The sequence below is a fragment of the Clarias gariepinus genome, chromosome 1, assembly GCF_024256425.1.
Source record: "Clarias gariepinus isolate MV-2021 ecotype Netherlands chromosome 1, CGAR_prim_01v2, whole genome shotgun sequence".
NCBI lineage: Eukaryota > Metazoa > Chordata > Actinopteri > Siluriformes > Clariidae > Clarias > Clarias gariepinus.
The window spans coordinates 40173933-40190000 of NC_071100.1; the positions used below are offsets into that span (position 1 = coordinate 40173933).

At 40.1% G+C, this 16068-nt stretch overlaps 1 protein-coding gene across 4 annotated transcripts in view; it reads left to right on the forward strand.

Moving 5' to 3' along the window:
* Nucleotides 1-6451: 6451 nt before the first annotated feature.
* Nucleotides 6452-16068, forward strand: part of rnf220a (ring finger protein 220a) — a 117564-nt gene continuing 107947 nt past the window's right edge. For 2 of the 4 annotated variants that reach the window (XM_053499096.1, XM_053499120.1), the window contains exons 1-2: nt 6453-6802; nt 15857-16068. The exon at nt 15857-16068 is cut by the window's right edge and continues 614 nt beyond it. In XM_053499096.1, the coding sequence (XP_053355071.1) occupies nt 16037-16068 (32 nt within the window). In that variant the 5' untranslated portion in view covers nt 6453-6802; nt 15857-16036. Of the gene's footprint in view, nt 6803-15856 lie in introns of all 4 variants that reach the window. The other 2 variants (XM_053499104.1, XM_053499113.1) reach the window with 2 other exon arrangements.

The window sequence follows — 16068 nt, forward strand, 5'->3', positions numbered from 1 at the left end:
GCAGTCTTTGAGTTAGACGCAGCCATATGATATGACAATCAGTGTAATATATTATTTTTATATTATCCCCATTTATTTTTTATATTCTCCTTATCAATCCTGCTTTGGAAAGGACAGAGGCCTAATGGGACCAAGAAGGAGAATGTGTGCGATGAGTAGGCCTGTTCAATACCTTTTTTTCCCTACTAGAAACTAAATTTAATTAGTGTATTTTTTTTTATTGCTAGTCAAACTTTTGGACACACCTTTTTATTTCATGGTCTTTCCTGGTCTTAGGCATCTAAAATATACAATAACCTCCTTTGAACAGTTGATATTGAGATGTGTCTGCTGGTTAAAGCCTGTATAATGGCTGTAATCTGAGGTGCTGTTTGTTAATTGGTGATTTTGAGGCTGGTAACTCCAAATGAGCTTCTCCTCTGCAGCAGAGGTAAGTTTAGGTCTTGCTTTTCTGGGATGGTCTTCATTTATCATGGTGCAAGAACTGTTCCAGAACAGCTGACCTTCATTTCCCAGCACTGACAATTGACAACTGTTGTGGTTGTTACTTAATCACCTAATGCTATATGTGTTATTTCATAGTTTGAACGAAAATCAATCCCAACTTATGTCCAATTTTTCGACTGATACTGTACATTTTCAACATAATCATTTCATACATTTTTTGTTTAATGCATTATTAAAACCTAAAAAAAAAGTTCTGACCCGTCAACTTTCGTGAAATAAATAAGGTAACAAAACAAAAAGCCGATAAATGACTGTGAGGGGAGATCAGTTAAGCCTTTTGGAAAGTTGCATCATAAAAACTAAATCAACAATATAAAACATAGCTATGTTGAATAGTGAAAGTAAGAGCATTTCCACTAAAACACAATGCAACAAGAACTTTTTGGGACTAAACAGCTATGTGGCTATAAGAAAACTGCTTGTTGTGAGGCTAATAAACAAAAGCCTTCAGTTTGCTATGGAGCATAATTAATGGACTTTGAAGAAAGTAAAAAAGGTCATGTGGTCTGATGAGCCCTGATTGACCCTGTTCCAGAGCAATGGGTGTGTCAGGGTAAGAAGGGACGAGGCATACGCCATGCATAGTGTTTACTGTACAAGCCTCTGGAGGCAGTGACATGATCTGGGTTTGCTTCAGTTGGTCAGGTCTAGGCTCTGCAATCTTATGTGGCAATAAAATGAAGTCTGATGACCTGAAAGTACTGAATAACCAGATTAACACATCTATGGAGCTTTCCGGTACTGACGGCACAGCTATATTAAAGGACTGAAACTGTGAAAGAGCGGTTGTGAGAGCATGAGGAACTACATTGTAGGTTGTAATCAAAGCTAAAGGCAGTCAAAAGAAATATTAACGAAGATAATTTGTTACATTCATTACAAACATCAAGGTTTTGATGTTTGGTGGCTTGTAAAGCATGAAGTCAAAATGGCTAGCTCACCACACATGATGTGACAACCAAGGAAAAAGGCATCATATCATATCATATCACATAATCAATATTCTTTTAAATGTACAGCCAAAAAACAAAAAAACTTGGACACTAGGATGTCAAGATTTGCAACATCTCTTTGTTTGTGGACGAATTTCAGCATTTTGGTCAGGATCATGGTGAACCCAAAATCTATCCCACTGAGCATGATCTGGGTATAAACTCCATCTTTTTACTTACACTTGCACCATCACATTCACTCACACCTGGAGAAGCTAATTCACATACTGGTACATCTTGTTAAGTGGAGGGTGTTTGTTACACCCATACCAATAGTTTGCTTTACACTGACAGTACCTGAAGCTTAGGATCAAACTGGAGACCCTGAAGCTGTGAGGCGGCAACACCAGGTTTACAGTAAGGATTTTTGATTTTTTTACCTTTTTACATTTTGCAGAATAATTTAGAAAAATTAAATAAACATTGCTTGGATTGTATGGCGCTTAGTGAACTTCATTACTCACCCAAACATGGTTGATTCTGCTTTACACCAATTTACTGTCAGTTCAATAATTCACAGCTAGATGAGTTTATGGCCCTGTCTGGGCAAGCTGCTAAATCTGAATGGCCGAATAACGAGATTTTAGCGAAAGGCTTCTAAATTACCCTGGGATTTGTCGCTGCCTGTTTGTCAGTTGGCTTGTGCTCCAGGTCATGGGTGGCATTTGCTTGTGTGTCCCCTAATTGCTGAGTTGCACACAGACAGATGAGTGTTGATGCCTGACGCGGTGGACGATGGAAGCACTAATAATGTCCTGTTATCGGTGCAGGGAAAGCGAGTGCTAGTGTGCAGCGCTGCAGAGTCACACTCTTTGACTTTCCTCTCCTGTTCTCTTTTTAATGAAGCATGGAATGGAAATGTCGACTGTAAAGATTGTGTTTAAGCATGGTGGCATACTGTGATGCGCAAATAGTTAATGCTTTACACTTAGAGCTAATTGTTATGCTTTACTGGTATAGAGGATGATTTTTTTTTTTTTTCGCTTTATAAAGAATAAATAAGCAAAGAGAGAAAATGTGTACCTTTTTTCAACAAGACATAATAAATTAACACGGATTGTGTTGTTTAATGTCATCCAATCTGAAAAAAAAACCTAATTTAATAACTTTTTAGAAATGTCTATGATATAAGAGAAATTATACACTTGTTTTGCTTCTGTAGGAAAATAATCTGCTTTGCATTGAGCCTTGTCACACAGTAGCACAGAGGGTTGTGTTTTATTTCTTACAGTATTTTGCAATTATTATTATACCTTTACTATTCGATCTATTGTCCACTTATTAATGTGTTTTTTCCTTCTTAATACCTAAAGGAAAAAACACATTAATAAGTGCTGATTTAAATCACATCAACTATGCATTCTCCCCCATCCAGCAGGTAAAAATCTACAAGCTTTTGAAAGCAGTTTCTTGTTAAGATTAATCTTAACAAAGTTAAGATCTGTTTACAAATCGCATTATATTAATGTAGTATAAAACCCAAACCCGAATCTAATATCTGAAAGTAAGAAACTGGAAACGTGAGCCGGAAAGAAATCTCACTGATCCATTACCATCGCACCAACAAAGCTAAGGTTTAATTTTTTTTTTTTTTACCGGTATTCCCTCTATCATTTCCCAACTAATGGAGCAGCAAATAGGATAACAAGACCCTGTAGATTTGTAGGCCGTCACTGGAAATTAACACATTTATGAGCTCTGTCTTTATTAAACAAATCATTGATTTTATGTATGGAAGTTAGTACGCCATATCCAGGTGCTGACTCCTGATTGGGTGATCCGGGCTGTTCAGTCTCCGCCTACGCTCCTATGATTGCATCTCTTTCGAAGAGAGAAGGAAGAAGAGGATGCCTGGTAGACCACCACAGCGAGGAAATAAAACCACTGCTCGTCAAAAGCTATAACCCCCTCCCCTGGCTGGACTGTAACACACACATATGCACTTTTGTTATATATGAAAGCTTGAAGCAGGTGTGTGTGTGTAGGAGTGTGTGTTGTGTGGTCAGGGTGGTGGGGTGTCTAGCAGGATTCTGGCATTTTTAGAACCCCTTCCACTTCTTGCTGTTTGATCATGTTGCACTGCCTCACTTAGAGATGGCTTATACTCTGCTTACTTTCTCTCTCCATCCTGTCTGTGTTCTATTCTGAGCCCCCCTGCGCAGGCAGACACACACAGCTGGATGGTGCAGCAGACCTTGGCGTGCTGCTGGGAACGCCGTGTGTCTTTGGGTCTGAGACTAAGATAAGACGGGAAGCCCTTAATGTAATTTCAGTGGAGGAGGGCGATCTGCCCCATGCAGCTCCCATGCTGGGCCAGGGTTTCTTTAATGTAAGGCGGCCTCTAAAGTGCACTATCACATCAGACAGGTGGCGGGAGGGAGAGACAGAAAGAGAGAGAGAGAGAGAGAGAGAGAGAGGGAGAGAGAGGGAGAAAAAGTACAAGTAAATGAGTCACAATAGAGACTCGCACTTGGACATACTCATTAAATCTTTTCCCTCTCTCCCACTCTGTTACACATACTCCATCCATTTCTCCTGACTTTTGCACTTTCCTTTCCAGCTGTTAAACTGAAATGTTCATATAAGCATCTGTCAGGTTTTTTTGAAGCCGAATCACATCACATCGACTACACACTCCAAGAAGTCACTAAGACTTTTGGTCAGTTGGTCACACTATAATGGTCGAATAGTGATGTTCTTCTTCTATGCAGGGTAAAGAGGAATACACCGTTTCATTTAACACATCTTACGACCCTGTACGCTTCCACAGTTAAGTGACAGAAATGAATAGCTGTGTGAGACATGCATCTGACAAGACAATAATAAGGAGGCATTCTGCACTCCCCGGTACTGCCGTATCACAGGGGCCATCTTTTCTCTGACTCCTCCAGGGCCGGAGCTGCAAAAGTAATAATTAAGACTGGAGTGATGGGTTGAAATCATGTCTCTGTTATTAAAGGTGCCAACTACTTCTAAACAATGACTTGCTCAATTACCGTGTGGCCCTTCATTATCAGGACACTTCAGGAAGTCGAATGGATCGGTGACATGTGCGTCTCTTTTGAGTGCTGGGAATTTTGATCGCTTGCTTTTGCTTTTAGTCGCTTTTGTGCCGGTGATAAGTGAACATGGAAACAGGCATCAATGGGTGAGTGTTGGTGAATACATGAGATAACATGTTTAACAACTTTAAAAGGGTTGTCAGCTTTGATTGATTGTTTTTGCAGCCCTTATGCTACATGTCCAATTTATCATAAACAAGGTTGAACCTTGAGGTTTTTTTGGGGGGAAAAAACAAACATTTTATTTAACAGCGCACTAGGATTTAAAAAATTCTAACAATTAAAACATTCTCCCCATCTGCAAACAATAATAGAATATATATATATATATATATATATATATATATATATATATATATATATATATATATATATGACACATTACACATAATAAAACGTTGTGTGAGTTTTATTACCTTAAATCCCTATGACACTACATAGATCTAATGAGCTGTTAGCACACGAATAGTGAAGTGAGAAGAGCCTATTTGCAGATGAATGAGCCTCTTCAGCTACTGTACTTCAACTTTAAATCTCCAGAGTCCTTGCCTTGCTTATAATGGAGCCATCTTAACATGTTGGTTATCTGATAGAGTCCAGAGAGAATGTAAAAATGCTCTAAATCAAATGAGAGCGAGGGAGAAAGAGTAGATGTCTGCTTAAGCCTGGGTAAAAGGAGCGGTCACGTCAAAAGCACTCCTCACCACTCTGCCAGCCTTCACCAGTCCATTTAGAAACAATGTTTAAGAGACTGAGGGCTGAAATTTGATTTTGAATGGAGAGGGACCTGGGTTGCGGATGGCCTTTTTCCTCCTCGTGCTCCAGCTGAGCGCATTAACAACACAACAGAGTGCTAATGGTTAGAGGCATGTGTGTGTATCTGCAGCATTTTTTTTTTTTTTTTTTTGGGAACGAAATCACTTCCAGCATCAGATTTTCACTTTTACCTGTGTAAAGAGGTTCTGGAAAGACCAAAATGCATAATTAGGTTACACGCTAAGTCGCATGGTTTGAATGTGACTAAACTGCGGTGCAGTTCAAGCTGTTTCCAGCAGGTGGATTAGATTGATGAGGGACTTCATTTTAGAAACTCACCCAGTCCACACTAGTGTACCAGACATTATGTCCAAAAACAACAGCTCCATAGATGGCTGAATGTTTTTGACGTCTTATTAGTCACACTTTGTGTTTAAATTGTCAGTGTTGTTCGAGCTCAATCAGGCTCAGGCCTTTCCTTGGTCCTGGTCCTGGACGAAGTGAACTAGAAGACAAGATATAAAGATTTTATTTAAACATTCATGACATTTGTAGTCTCCATGTAGGTACATAGCCTGTTACATGTCATGTTCCACAGCATATCTATGTGCATTCAGTGACATAAAAAAAAAAAAATCTCAGCAATAGGATACAAATATTTAGAAATGATAGCTTAATTAAACTCGCACGTACTGTACACACATTTATATCTTGGAGTGTATTAATGCGATCCAGTTTTGTACTATAAGATAGATGATGATTTAAACTAGTGGACGAGCTTATGTGCAAGTGGTCAGATAGATAACACCAATACCAATGTATTTACAGTACATGTTTTTTTTTTTACAACAAAATACTCAAAGTGTCCACTGTGTTATCGAGGAGACAGTGTTCGGCCCACGCGTTGCACCAGTGAAGCACACTTACCCGGTTCTTCTTCCGAGCGCGCCACTGCGCACTTTCATTGCTTCTCGGACTTTATTTCACGCATAGTATCTTCGGGGTTTCAGAGAGAACCTAATTCGCCCCTAAAACGGCCCCGAAATCCCCTCGGGGAACACGGTGAAGGGAAGGAAGGGGGGTCGGTCTGATGGGGGGAGTGTTGAGAGAAGAGAGGAGAAGCAGGTCAGTCAGTGAGCGGATCGGGCGCTGAGCGGCAGCACTGCACCTCCAACACAGCGCGCCAGGACCGTTAACACATCCACCTCTCTCTCTCTCTCTCTCTCTCTCTCTCTGTCTGACTCTCTCTCTCTCTCTTCTCTGTGTGTCCGTGCACGGTTTACCCCCTCATCGATACGTGCAACTGATACTACCCGGGAAAACTCGACCTCACACGGCGATCGTCTTGGCTGTGCGCGCAAACTTTTTCCTCCCCTCGCATGCTCCGCGGCTCTCTCTGCGCCTGGCACGGACCACGAAAAAAAAGTTTCGCTTGTGCAGGATAAAAGGACGCCCAGGATCTGTCCAGGAAATACTTTACACACCGTAAGTGCTCCGAAATGTTGTGACAGAGATGTTTTTTTCCCCTGCGTTCGGACTGTTACGGCGATCTTGCGGTGTTTTGTGCGCGTATGTGTATGTATATCTGTGTGTTTGTGTTTGTGTGTGTGTGTGTGTTTAGGTTTAATTCTCGGGGAACTCGCGCTCGCGTGTCTGTAGGGAGTCAGATTAGTGAGTTAAAACGCTGCTTAAAAAGTACAGTTTAAACATTAAGAGATGTCTTAATAGGTTTTCTTACAAACATCTGGATACTTAGCAACTGTCACATGCTAGTTCTGGCTTTGATCGGACATTCTTTTCGTCATTTCCAGCGCGCAAAGACACCAGATTATGTCCTCGATCACATTTTTTAATCAATGGTTACTTTGATTAAGGACCAGTCAATGGTTTGCTGTCACACTAATATATTAAAACAAATTAATCAGGTACGGAAGAGTTAATGTAATGAGTTTAAAAGTCGCAATCTGCTTTTTCTCTCTTTCACTCTCTCTCTCTCTAAAAAGAACAAATATTATTTGTAAAGAAAATACGCGCTTCCAGTAAACACCTGCACAGACTCGTGCCATGCCCTGTCTCTCCGCAGCACAGACTAACTTCATTCGAAGCAGTTTCCCCGTGTGGATAAAGTAGATTTTAGACAAATTCTCCAAGCAGTTAAGAGCGCTGTTTAGATCACAAAGGAGCGCGATTTAAGAATCCAAGAAACTAACAAGTAAACCGTGACCGCTCCATGGTGGATGCGTCAAGTTTTTAGTGCAAAACCACGCGTGTTTACGCACCAACACTTCACCTTAGTGGCTGTCTCGTAAGGGGTAGCAGTACCAATCTCTAGAATCGACACAGAAACCAATTGCTGTGTCGTTTTCGTGAGACATAGACTTTGAAATATTGTTGTGTTTTTTTTTTAATTACTGATTACTTTTTCTCAGGGAATTAGGAAGCACGACTAAACGCATGTTGCGCATAATGAAATAACTATTTACCAAGTTTTAGCGCGCGCGCTCCGGCATACTTATACACACCCATGCATATACAAGCTCGAGCTCTTAGCCACACACACACACACACACACACTCAGAAGACTTTTCACTTCTTTAACGGATCCATGAGTTAGGATGCGCGCTTCATTAGTACAAGTTTCAAGTTTACAAGTACAACTAGGCTGCATGAAAAAAATAAAATCCCGTGCTGTCCAACGGGAGGAAACACCTGTTCAAATAAACAGGATAATTACTAACTTTTACATCCTGTACACCAAATCGAAAACAACAAAAATACACACTTTCTTGCTTTTCTGGACACATTATTCTCCAAATAAACAAAATTAAATAAGGATTTATTTGCACTAAAATTTCTTTAGGATTTTCAAATATTTTTACCAGTTGCTTTAAAATTAATTATGTGATGAATTGAATAGGTCAGTAGAAAAAAGCTATACTGATTAAAATGGGCTTGTGCAATAGCATGTCAACCGGCATCTAAACTACTATCGGTTTAATTTAAATATTTCTTTTATTATTAGTGTAAAAGAAACTGTTTTTTAAAGTTAATAAATAGAAAGTAGTTTAAACTACAAGTGATTTTTTTATGCATCCAAGTAGCCTGCATATTTTTCATATCTCCTAGACAACTGCATATTAATGAAGTTCAGTAATTATCTCTCAGCACACACAAACACTACATGATTACACTCAATTGTTCATAATTAGACAAAAAATAAAAAGTGAATAAAAGAATAAATAAATAAATAAATAAATAAATAAATAAATAAATAAAATCAAGATTAACAAAAAACAGCAAAAAGGATCAAGGAAGAAAAACATTTATAGTAGATACAAATTTACATCTATAGAATAATTAAATATCTTATTAATATAGTACAACTGTAACTATTATTAATAAATTCAAGTGTTCTAATGAAACGAAATGCGCCTTTACTAGAAAGTTGTTCACTGATGCTTATTTTATTATTTTTATTCATTCGCATTTCTTTTATGTCAACATATCCGGTGTGATTTACTAATATTCGCAACAATTCTTTGTCACATAATTTCCCCCTTTTCTTGTAATTTCTGTTTGTGGCGCGCTTCATAAATGTTAATGATCCGAATGGGAACGTTTATAGACCGTACCGAATCCCGTCGCTTCAGATCTGCGCCTGCTGCCTGTTTCATCTCAGAGAAATTCAATAATGAAAAAATTATGACATTCCAAGATGAATGTGTTTATTGACACTTGCCGCGCTGGTCGGAGCTGAATTATGGGATAAATATTGGAAGATGAACTTTGCCTTGGAAAAATACTGCACAATCAATCGGTTTATTAGTTCGGTTTAATGCGTAAGGTTCAATGCGCATTATTAATTGCAGTTCAATTTACACATGTGCGCAATCGGTCTAAGTAGCAAAGGTATTAAAATGTATTTACAAAATGTAGAATAACTCTACATTTGTGCGATAAAACAAAAAACAGCCACATTTATTTAAACAACCGTATTTTTGTTTTTATTTTATACTTTGCTCAAAAAAAAAAAAATCGAAATGACCTTTACGCATGGATAAGATGGACTACATAGACACACGAGGGGGTAAATACAACAACATCAGTGCAAAGTTGGATTATTTCTGCGTGTCAGGATTTTCTTTTCCCACTTTACTCCCATTTTATTTGCATTGATCCGAAATAAAATAAATGCTGATTCCAGTGTCCGGATCAATGTGGCACGAGTTTATTTTAATCTGGATTTGTGGGATTTTAAAACAAGAAGAAAAAAAGAAAGAAAGAAAGAAAGAAAGAAAGAAGGGAAAACGAAATAATGAAGAAGGGCATCTGTTGTTTAGTTTTGTTTTTTTTTCACCCATGATGAAAAAGAGTAAAACAATAAAGAAGAAGCCAGAGCAGTGTCGGAATTTTAATGCGAATATTTTATAGACTTGGTGTAGGAGTGACAAAGACAAATCCATCCGGAGCGCAAAGTAAATTAAGCGCAGATTACTCACATGTCCCGGCTTCATTAGTTCTCATCGACAAGCACAAGCTCGGCTTCTTTTTTCTCTCATATATTAAAAGCAGACACACACACACACAGTGAGAGAGAGAGAGAAAGAGACGCGCGTGTTTGCGTGTTTGCATGCGCTAATAAACACTAAGCATTACTCATTTCCCTACACATGGTGGCATGATTACTATTCATTTCCTTGAAATCATTGCAATTTGGTTTCACACAAAGCTTTTAGAAAAGTTCATTTAAAACTACGAAAAAAACCGTCACAGAACGCTATTAGGGAGAGAGAATGATGCTTAATAAATACCTAAATAAACCTCGCTAAAGGTGGGACCTGATCTGCACATTAGAGCCTTTAAAGACTTCCTTCTAAATACATAGTTGGTCTCCAAAAATATTAGGACAGAAACAATTACTGCACCAAAGATCCAAAAGCTCCACTGTGTTATCTGTCTCAAGGGTCCGTCCTGGAACCGCTACTGAATACTGTTTAGGAAGGTAATGTGCGGTTTGGGACACAGCCCTGTAACGCGCCCTAATTTGTCTCGTATTATTTTGGAGCTCCCAGACACGCCTGATCCATGTAGCTTTCTTTTCATTTCATTGCCAAGCGGAACATTTCAGATTTTATGGTGCTGAAGAGCACTTTGTTTGGTTACAACAAAACAGGGCGCCTGGACCGCACTCATTCTCAGGCTTTAGTCCTGGGAAATCATTTCCATATTTATTATTATTATTATTATTATTATTATTATTATTATTATACAATTCATGACCACGGTTTTAAAAGATGTAATATAATACAAAATTGTTAAAAAATGTCCAATGCATTATTATTATTATTATTATTATTATTATTTATCCTAATTCGTTTTCTAGAAATAAATATACAAAAAAAACACAAATTCATGCCTAAAATGTGACACACTTTTTTGCCTACATTAATATTTCTTGTTCCATTATTTCCTGTTATTCATAATTCCATTTTATTTCCTATGCAATAACATCATGCATAAAACACTTTAATGTAAATGTAGCACATGCACTGATATCCATAAATATTTCCTTTATTATTATTATTATCATTATTATCAATATTTCTTCTCTGATATGTTCTAGTTAAATCAAAGGGCATCTTAAATAAATTTTTACAACAAAGGGCTTTTTAGGCTATCTATCCTCCACAAAAAAAAAAACTATAAAAAAAAAATGCTGAATCGAAACACTTCGTTGTCACATATTGGATTCAGTCAGGCAGTGCGAGCACATCAGTTTTTTGGAGCGAGTAAGTGTTTTGCTTTCCCCTCTCTTCTAGTCTCCCAGTGATGCGAATGGGAGTTTCAGTGCTGAAGAATAAGTTAAGTTAATTTTGCGCTCTCTCTCCCCTAAGGCATTAGCAGTGCATTTGGCCGAGATCGATCAGAGGCAGATATCTATCAACTTCTCCTTCTCGTGCTGCTTATGACCATCCCAGAGAGCCTGGGACCGGCCCGTCTCGCCAATGGACACATTTGCAAATGTCATTTACTCTATTCCAAACAGTATATCTTTTTAGGTCTACTTACAGACATGTCTTATATTTAAACTCCATCCTGACTCTTATATCATCTTATATTTGCTACATGTAAATGAAGTTAATGGATACAGGAGAGATGTGAGTGATTTGCTGGCTCTGGTTGTAGTGGCGATAACAACTAACAGTGCAATGCTTTAAAGGTTGGTGGAAAGGAACACATTGCTGAATCACCAGGTGACTGATTCCACAAATAATCAATCATTAACATTTGTTGGTAGGAAATGATTGGAACTCTCATTATGTGTCTGTTATGGAGAAGGCATCTGTAGAGTGCGCAGGCTAAATCAGTGTTAAATCTCTCCCTCTCTCTCTCTCTGTATCTGTGTCTGTGTGTAACACATTCAGTCAGCAGTGGCCAGTGGTAGGGGTGGGTGGGGTGACTTCTTTGTAGTCCAGTGCTGGCTCAGAGCACAGAGGAGCCAGACACCTTGCAAATAATCTGGGCTTAGTGAGGAATTAGTTGGCTCAGGTGGGTGGGATGAGACAAACAGTCCGCCGGCCTCTAAAACGAATAGCCGAGGCAGGACAGGAAACTTTGAAAATCATTTTGTTCACAATGAATCAATGTTGCCCGGTGAGCCGAGCGCAAAGCCTTATTTGAAAAAGCAAATCCGAGCTCAGCTCGAGCCTCGTGTCACTTCTGCTTTGTCACTCGCTGAGTAAATTGTGCAAATTCTGCGAGCAGAGAAAAAAAAAAAGACAGTGAAACTTCAGCGACGGGCCCCACTTGTGCTTATGCACATGGCAAGATCCAATAAAGAAGTGATTGATTACTGCTATTTATCGCCAGCTTTTATTGTGTGTCATACACTGAGGGGAATTTATTTGTTGATAGTGAAGTGGAGTGGTGAGGCGCAGCTTGCACGACCAGTATTGATCTAGTTTGCTGGATGTCCAAGTGTCATTATCTTTCGCCTGCGTGCTCGCTCTGACATTAAATCTCACTTTCATGTCTGCCGAATGCAGGTGCCGTTCTTCTTTTTTTCTTATTTCTCATTCTGCAGCTGAGACACATTATCGAATTGTCCCGTTTTAGATTTCATACTGGAGGGAGGTCTGATTCCAATTCGGCAGGATGTACGAGCTGCGTGCTTCTGAGTGGCAGCCCGGGCTGTGTTTTCAATACTATCGACTGCATTTTTGTCCTTCGGCCTAGAGCGCTTCTCTCTCAACGCTGAGTGCCTGTAACCCGCGATGCGCAGTTTTTTCCCGCATGCATCTCTAAGTGCAAATATTTGTAGCTGACAGAATTGGGGCCAGCATGCTGGAACAGGCGACCTCCATTTCAAGTGTGTGTCTGCCTCTGCCTCTGTTGAGTAGTAGGGGGAAAACACCAGTTTACTCACCAAGGTGATTAAAGACCAGGATGTCCTGGAGAGCTGTTGGATAGTCGAGACAAGTTCTCAAGAGCAAAGTAGTTTAGAGCTTAAAATCTGCTTGGCACTAGTACCATTTCCTGAAACATTGCTTTAGCTCTCAATTTCGGCTGCCCTGGTCTGTGTAAAGCTCCTGAAGCCTGGAGTGTGATAGGAATATTCACACTGTGACAATATTTAACAGAGCTTTTTTATTCGATATGATTTGTATGTAATACTGTTTTTGAGTAATAGAGCATGATTTGATCTGTGGTGTTACTGAACATTGTCCAGTAATTGGCATGAAATCTTTTAGTCATGCACATGCTTCGGCTCAGTTGCCTGTTTTGTCTTTTTCTCATCTCCTTGGAGACTGGGAAACAGTGAATGTGTATGTGTTTCAGAGTGAGAGTGACTGAGTGTGTGTGTGTGTGTGTGTGTGTGTGTGTGTGTGTGTGAGGTTTTTCTTTTTTTTGAGTATTGAATGACAGTGTCTGCCCTGTCCTGTAATAAAATGTAAGAGTGGCTCTTTCACGCTTGACAACAATCGCTAAACACACTGACAGACAGGCAGCCATGGTGTGAATGACATTCCTCAAGTAAAACCCACATTTTTAAGTCTCGATCCAGGCATGCCGTCGAAAGCGGCGAACGTTTGGTTTTTCGATGAAATTGAATTCATCTCCTCCGCTCTCCAGAGTGCACAGAGGAAATCTATTCTTGACGTCTCCCTACTTATCTTTATTGTGTCTCTGAGCCACTTTTGTCTTCTGAGTGGGAAAAAAAAAATGCTGTAAATAAATATATAACCGGGCCTGACATTGCACTGCTATAACGGTGTTGTTTAAAAAAGAGTGCCAGGATTTTTGTGTGAAATGTAGCGAAAATTGTTTTACACAATGTATCTTTACAGGCTTTGAACCTTTTCGGTTGAAAAATGTTTATTATGATTCACATTTACAGTATTTATTATTTCATTATAATCATTATAATCATGCATAATCAATACATGTGAATCGTATTTGACTTTTTAGTCTAATAAGAAGTTTAATATGAATCGAATGTATTGATTAGGCATGATTATAATAAAATGATAAACGTGATGCAATTTAAATAATTTAAGCAGTGGTGGGATCTGAAATTATATGTTTGGATAGAATGCTGGAGGGTCAAGAAAACCTGGTCAAAGTCTCTCTCTCTCACACACACACACACACACACACTGTCTGGCGTGTCAGTGTGTGTCAGGCTGACTCACCACTCCCTCTGGTTGTTCTGGGACACTGGGCTTCTGTATGTGAGTGTGTGTGTGTGTGTGTGTGTGTGTGTGTGTGTGTGTGTGTGTGTGTGTGTGTGTGTGTGTGTGTGTGGTCAGGGTACCAGGCAGGCAGGCAGACAGACCAGCCGCAGAGCTGAAGAAAAATGATTAGCACATCTGTACAACACTTAGCCTACTTACCTCTCTCTCTCTCTCTCTCTCTCTCTCTCTCTCTCTCTCCCCTCTGCCATTGGGGGGATATCACATGTCCGTTTATTGGATTGTCAGTTTCACACTGCCTGGCTGCACTGATGGTAATGATAATAAAATTGAAATATCCAGGTACTTACCACTGTATTACCTTGCTATCAACACCCAGACACACTCATTCTTTAGCGCTCTTTCCGAGGGGAGGGATTCGATACAGTGACAAACACGTGGTGAGAGTGTAAGGAGCAGGGTGTTTGATACCGTCGCTTTTTTTTTTTCCAAAGGTGCTGGTTAGATTGGGGGGAAAGACAGCGGGTAATGTGATTCTTGGGCTCCTGGCCAGCACTGAGCGGTGTAGTGTAACCCATTTTCCACCGACCGGAAAAGCTACACATTCCCCTGCCATGTATGTGATAATGTAAAGCCCTTTACAGGACCACAGTGTGTGTATATGTGTGTGTGAGAGAGAAAGAGAGTGTGTGTGAGTGTGTAGGTGGGGATGCATGTGCCTGCGTGTAGAAGATTTGCAGATGTTCAGATCAGGTTATAAAATTGATTTGGAATGAGTGTTCTGCACAGCTGATACGTGTAAAAATGCCCGGGTGAATTCCCCTTTAACGCCGCCTAATTTTCTGCGCGCGGTTTTGAAACATCAGCCTGCACGTGCACGTGAAAGTACCACACAACACGGAAGACATTTTCCAGACGGATCAAGTGCTCCTTTTCTTCTTTTAAACATGCAGCTCTTAAGTTTGCACTAAAACCACTTCATGAATTATTTATCGGCAAAAGAAAAAACATCTCATGCGCATTATCATTATCATTATCATCATCATCATCCCTGCAGTGCGCACGCTCACCCTAGTAATTAATGTATAGTGCGGTCTTAGTGTTCAGCCTTTAGAATAATCAATTCATGGTAGTCAAGCAGTGCATTGAGTTTGGATAATTACAATCAATTACCAATTCTGTGTAATTCCATTCCGGGGCTACCTTGTAATACTAGATCACCTTCAAGTCACCCCACAGGGATTTGAAACAGCATATACACACGTACACACACACACACACACACTGTTCACTCACTCACAAACATGCAGGATTTCTTACCACCCACCCATCCCCCCAAAAAAAAAGTTCTTTTGACTCATTAAATCCACTCACACTTCGGCCAGGCGGCTCATCTTATCCTCACGGGGCTCTTGGTCCGTTGGACGGCAGCAAGGGTCAAGGGGTGAAGTGCGACTAATTTATTCATTCAGTCAGATTTCCTGTGCAGATGGCAGGCAGATATGCTATCACTATGAGAATCCCATTGGTAGGGAGAGGCCTGCTTTTCTTATCTGATCTGAGCGGCGAGGACTTATCAGCCTCAGACGCTGCTCCGCTCTACCGCCGCTGAGATGGAGGAATAAGAGGCTTATATGTGATTCGGCCGCAGATCTGCAGAGGGAAAAAAGTTTTCAGGGGGAAAAAAAGTTTATTATTTTTTTTTTCCTTTCGGGAGATGTCTAGGAAGGTTGTGCGTGATACAGGTCGTCAGTGTGGAATGTCAGCAGGAGGTCAAAAGGATGTATAAGACTCATGCAAATCCAAAAGCCTTACCCGCTGTACTATGTCTTGCTCTCTTTCACAGGACGATCCTGGTCAAGCTTAAACTGCCAGCGAGAGGCACCCATTCTAAGTATAAAGGACGGACCCAATCGGCACCATACTCCCCATACCGTTCCCCCCCGCTCTTTTCTCTCCACCCCTTCCCCCTGCCCCATTGAGCTCTCCGCTCACCCCTCCCCCTCAACCGACACCCTCTGCAAAGATGGACCTTCACCATCGAGCCGCCTTCAAGAT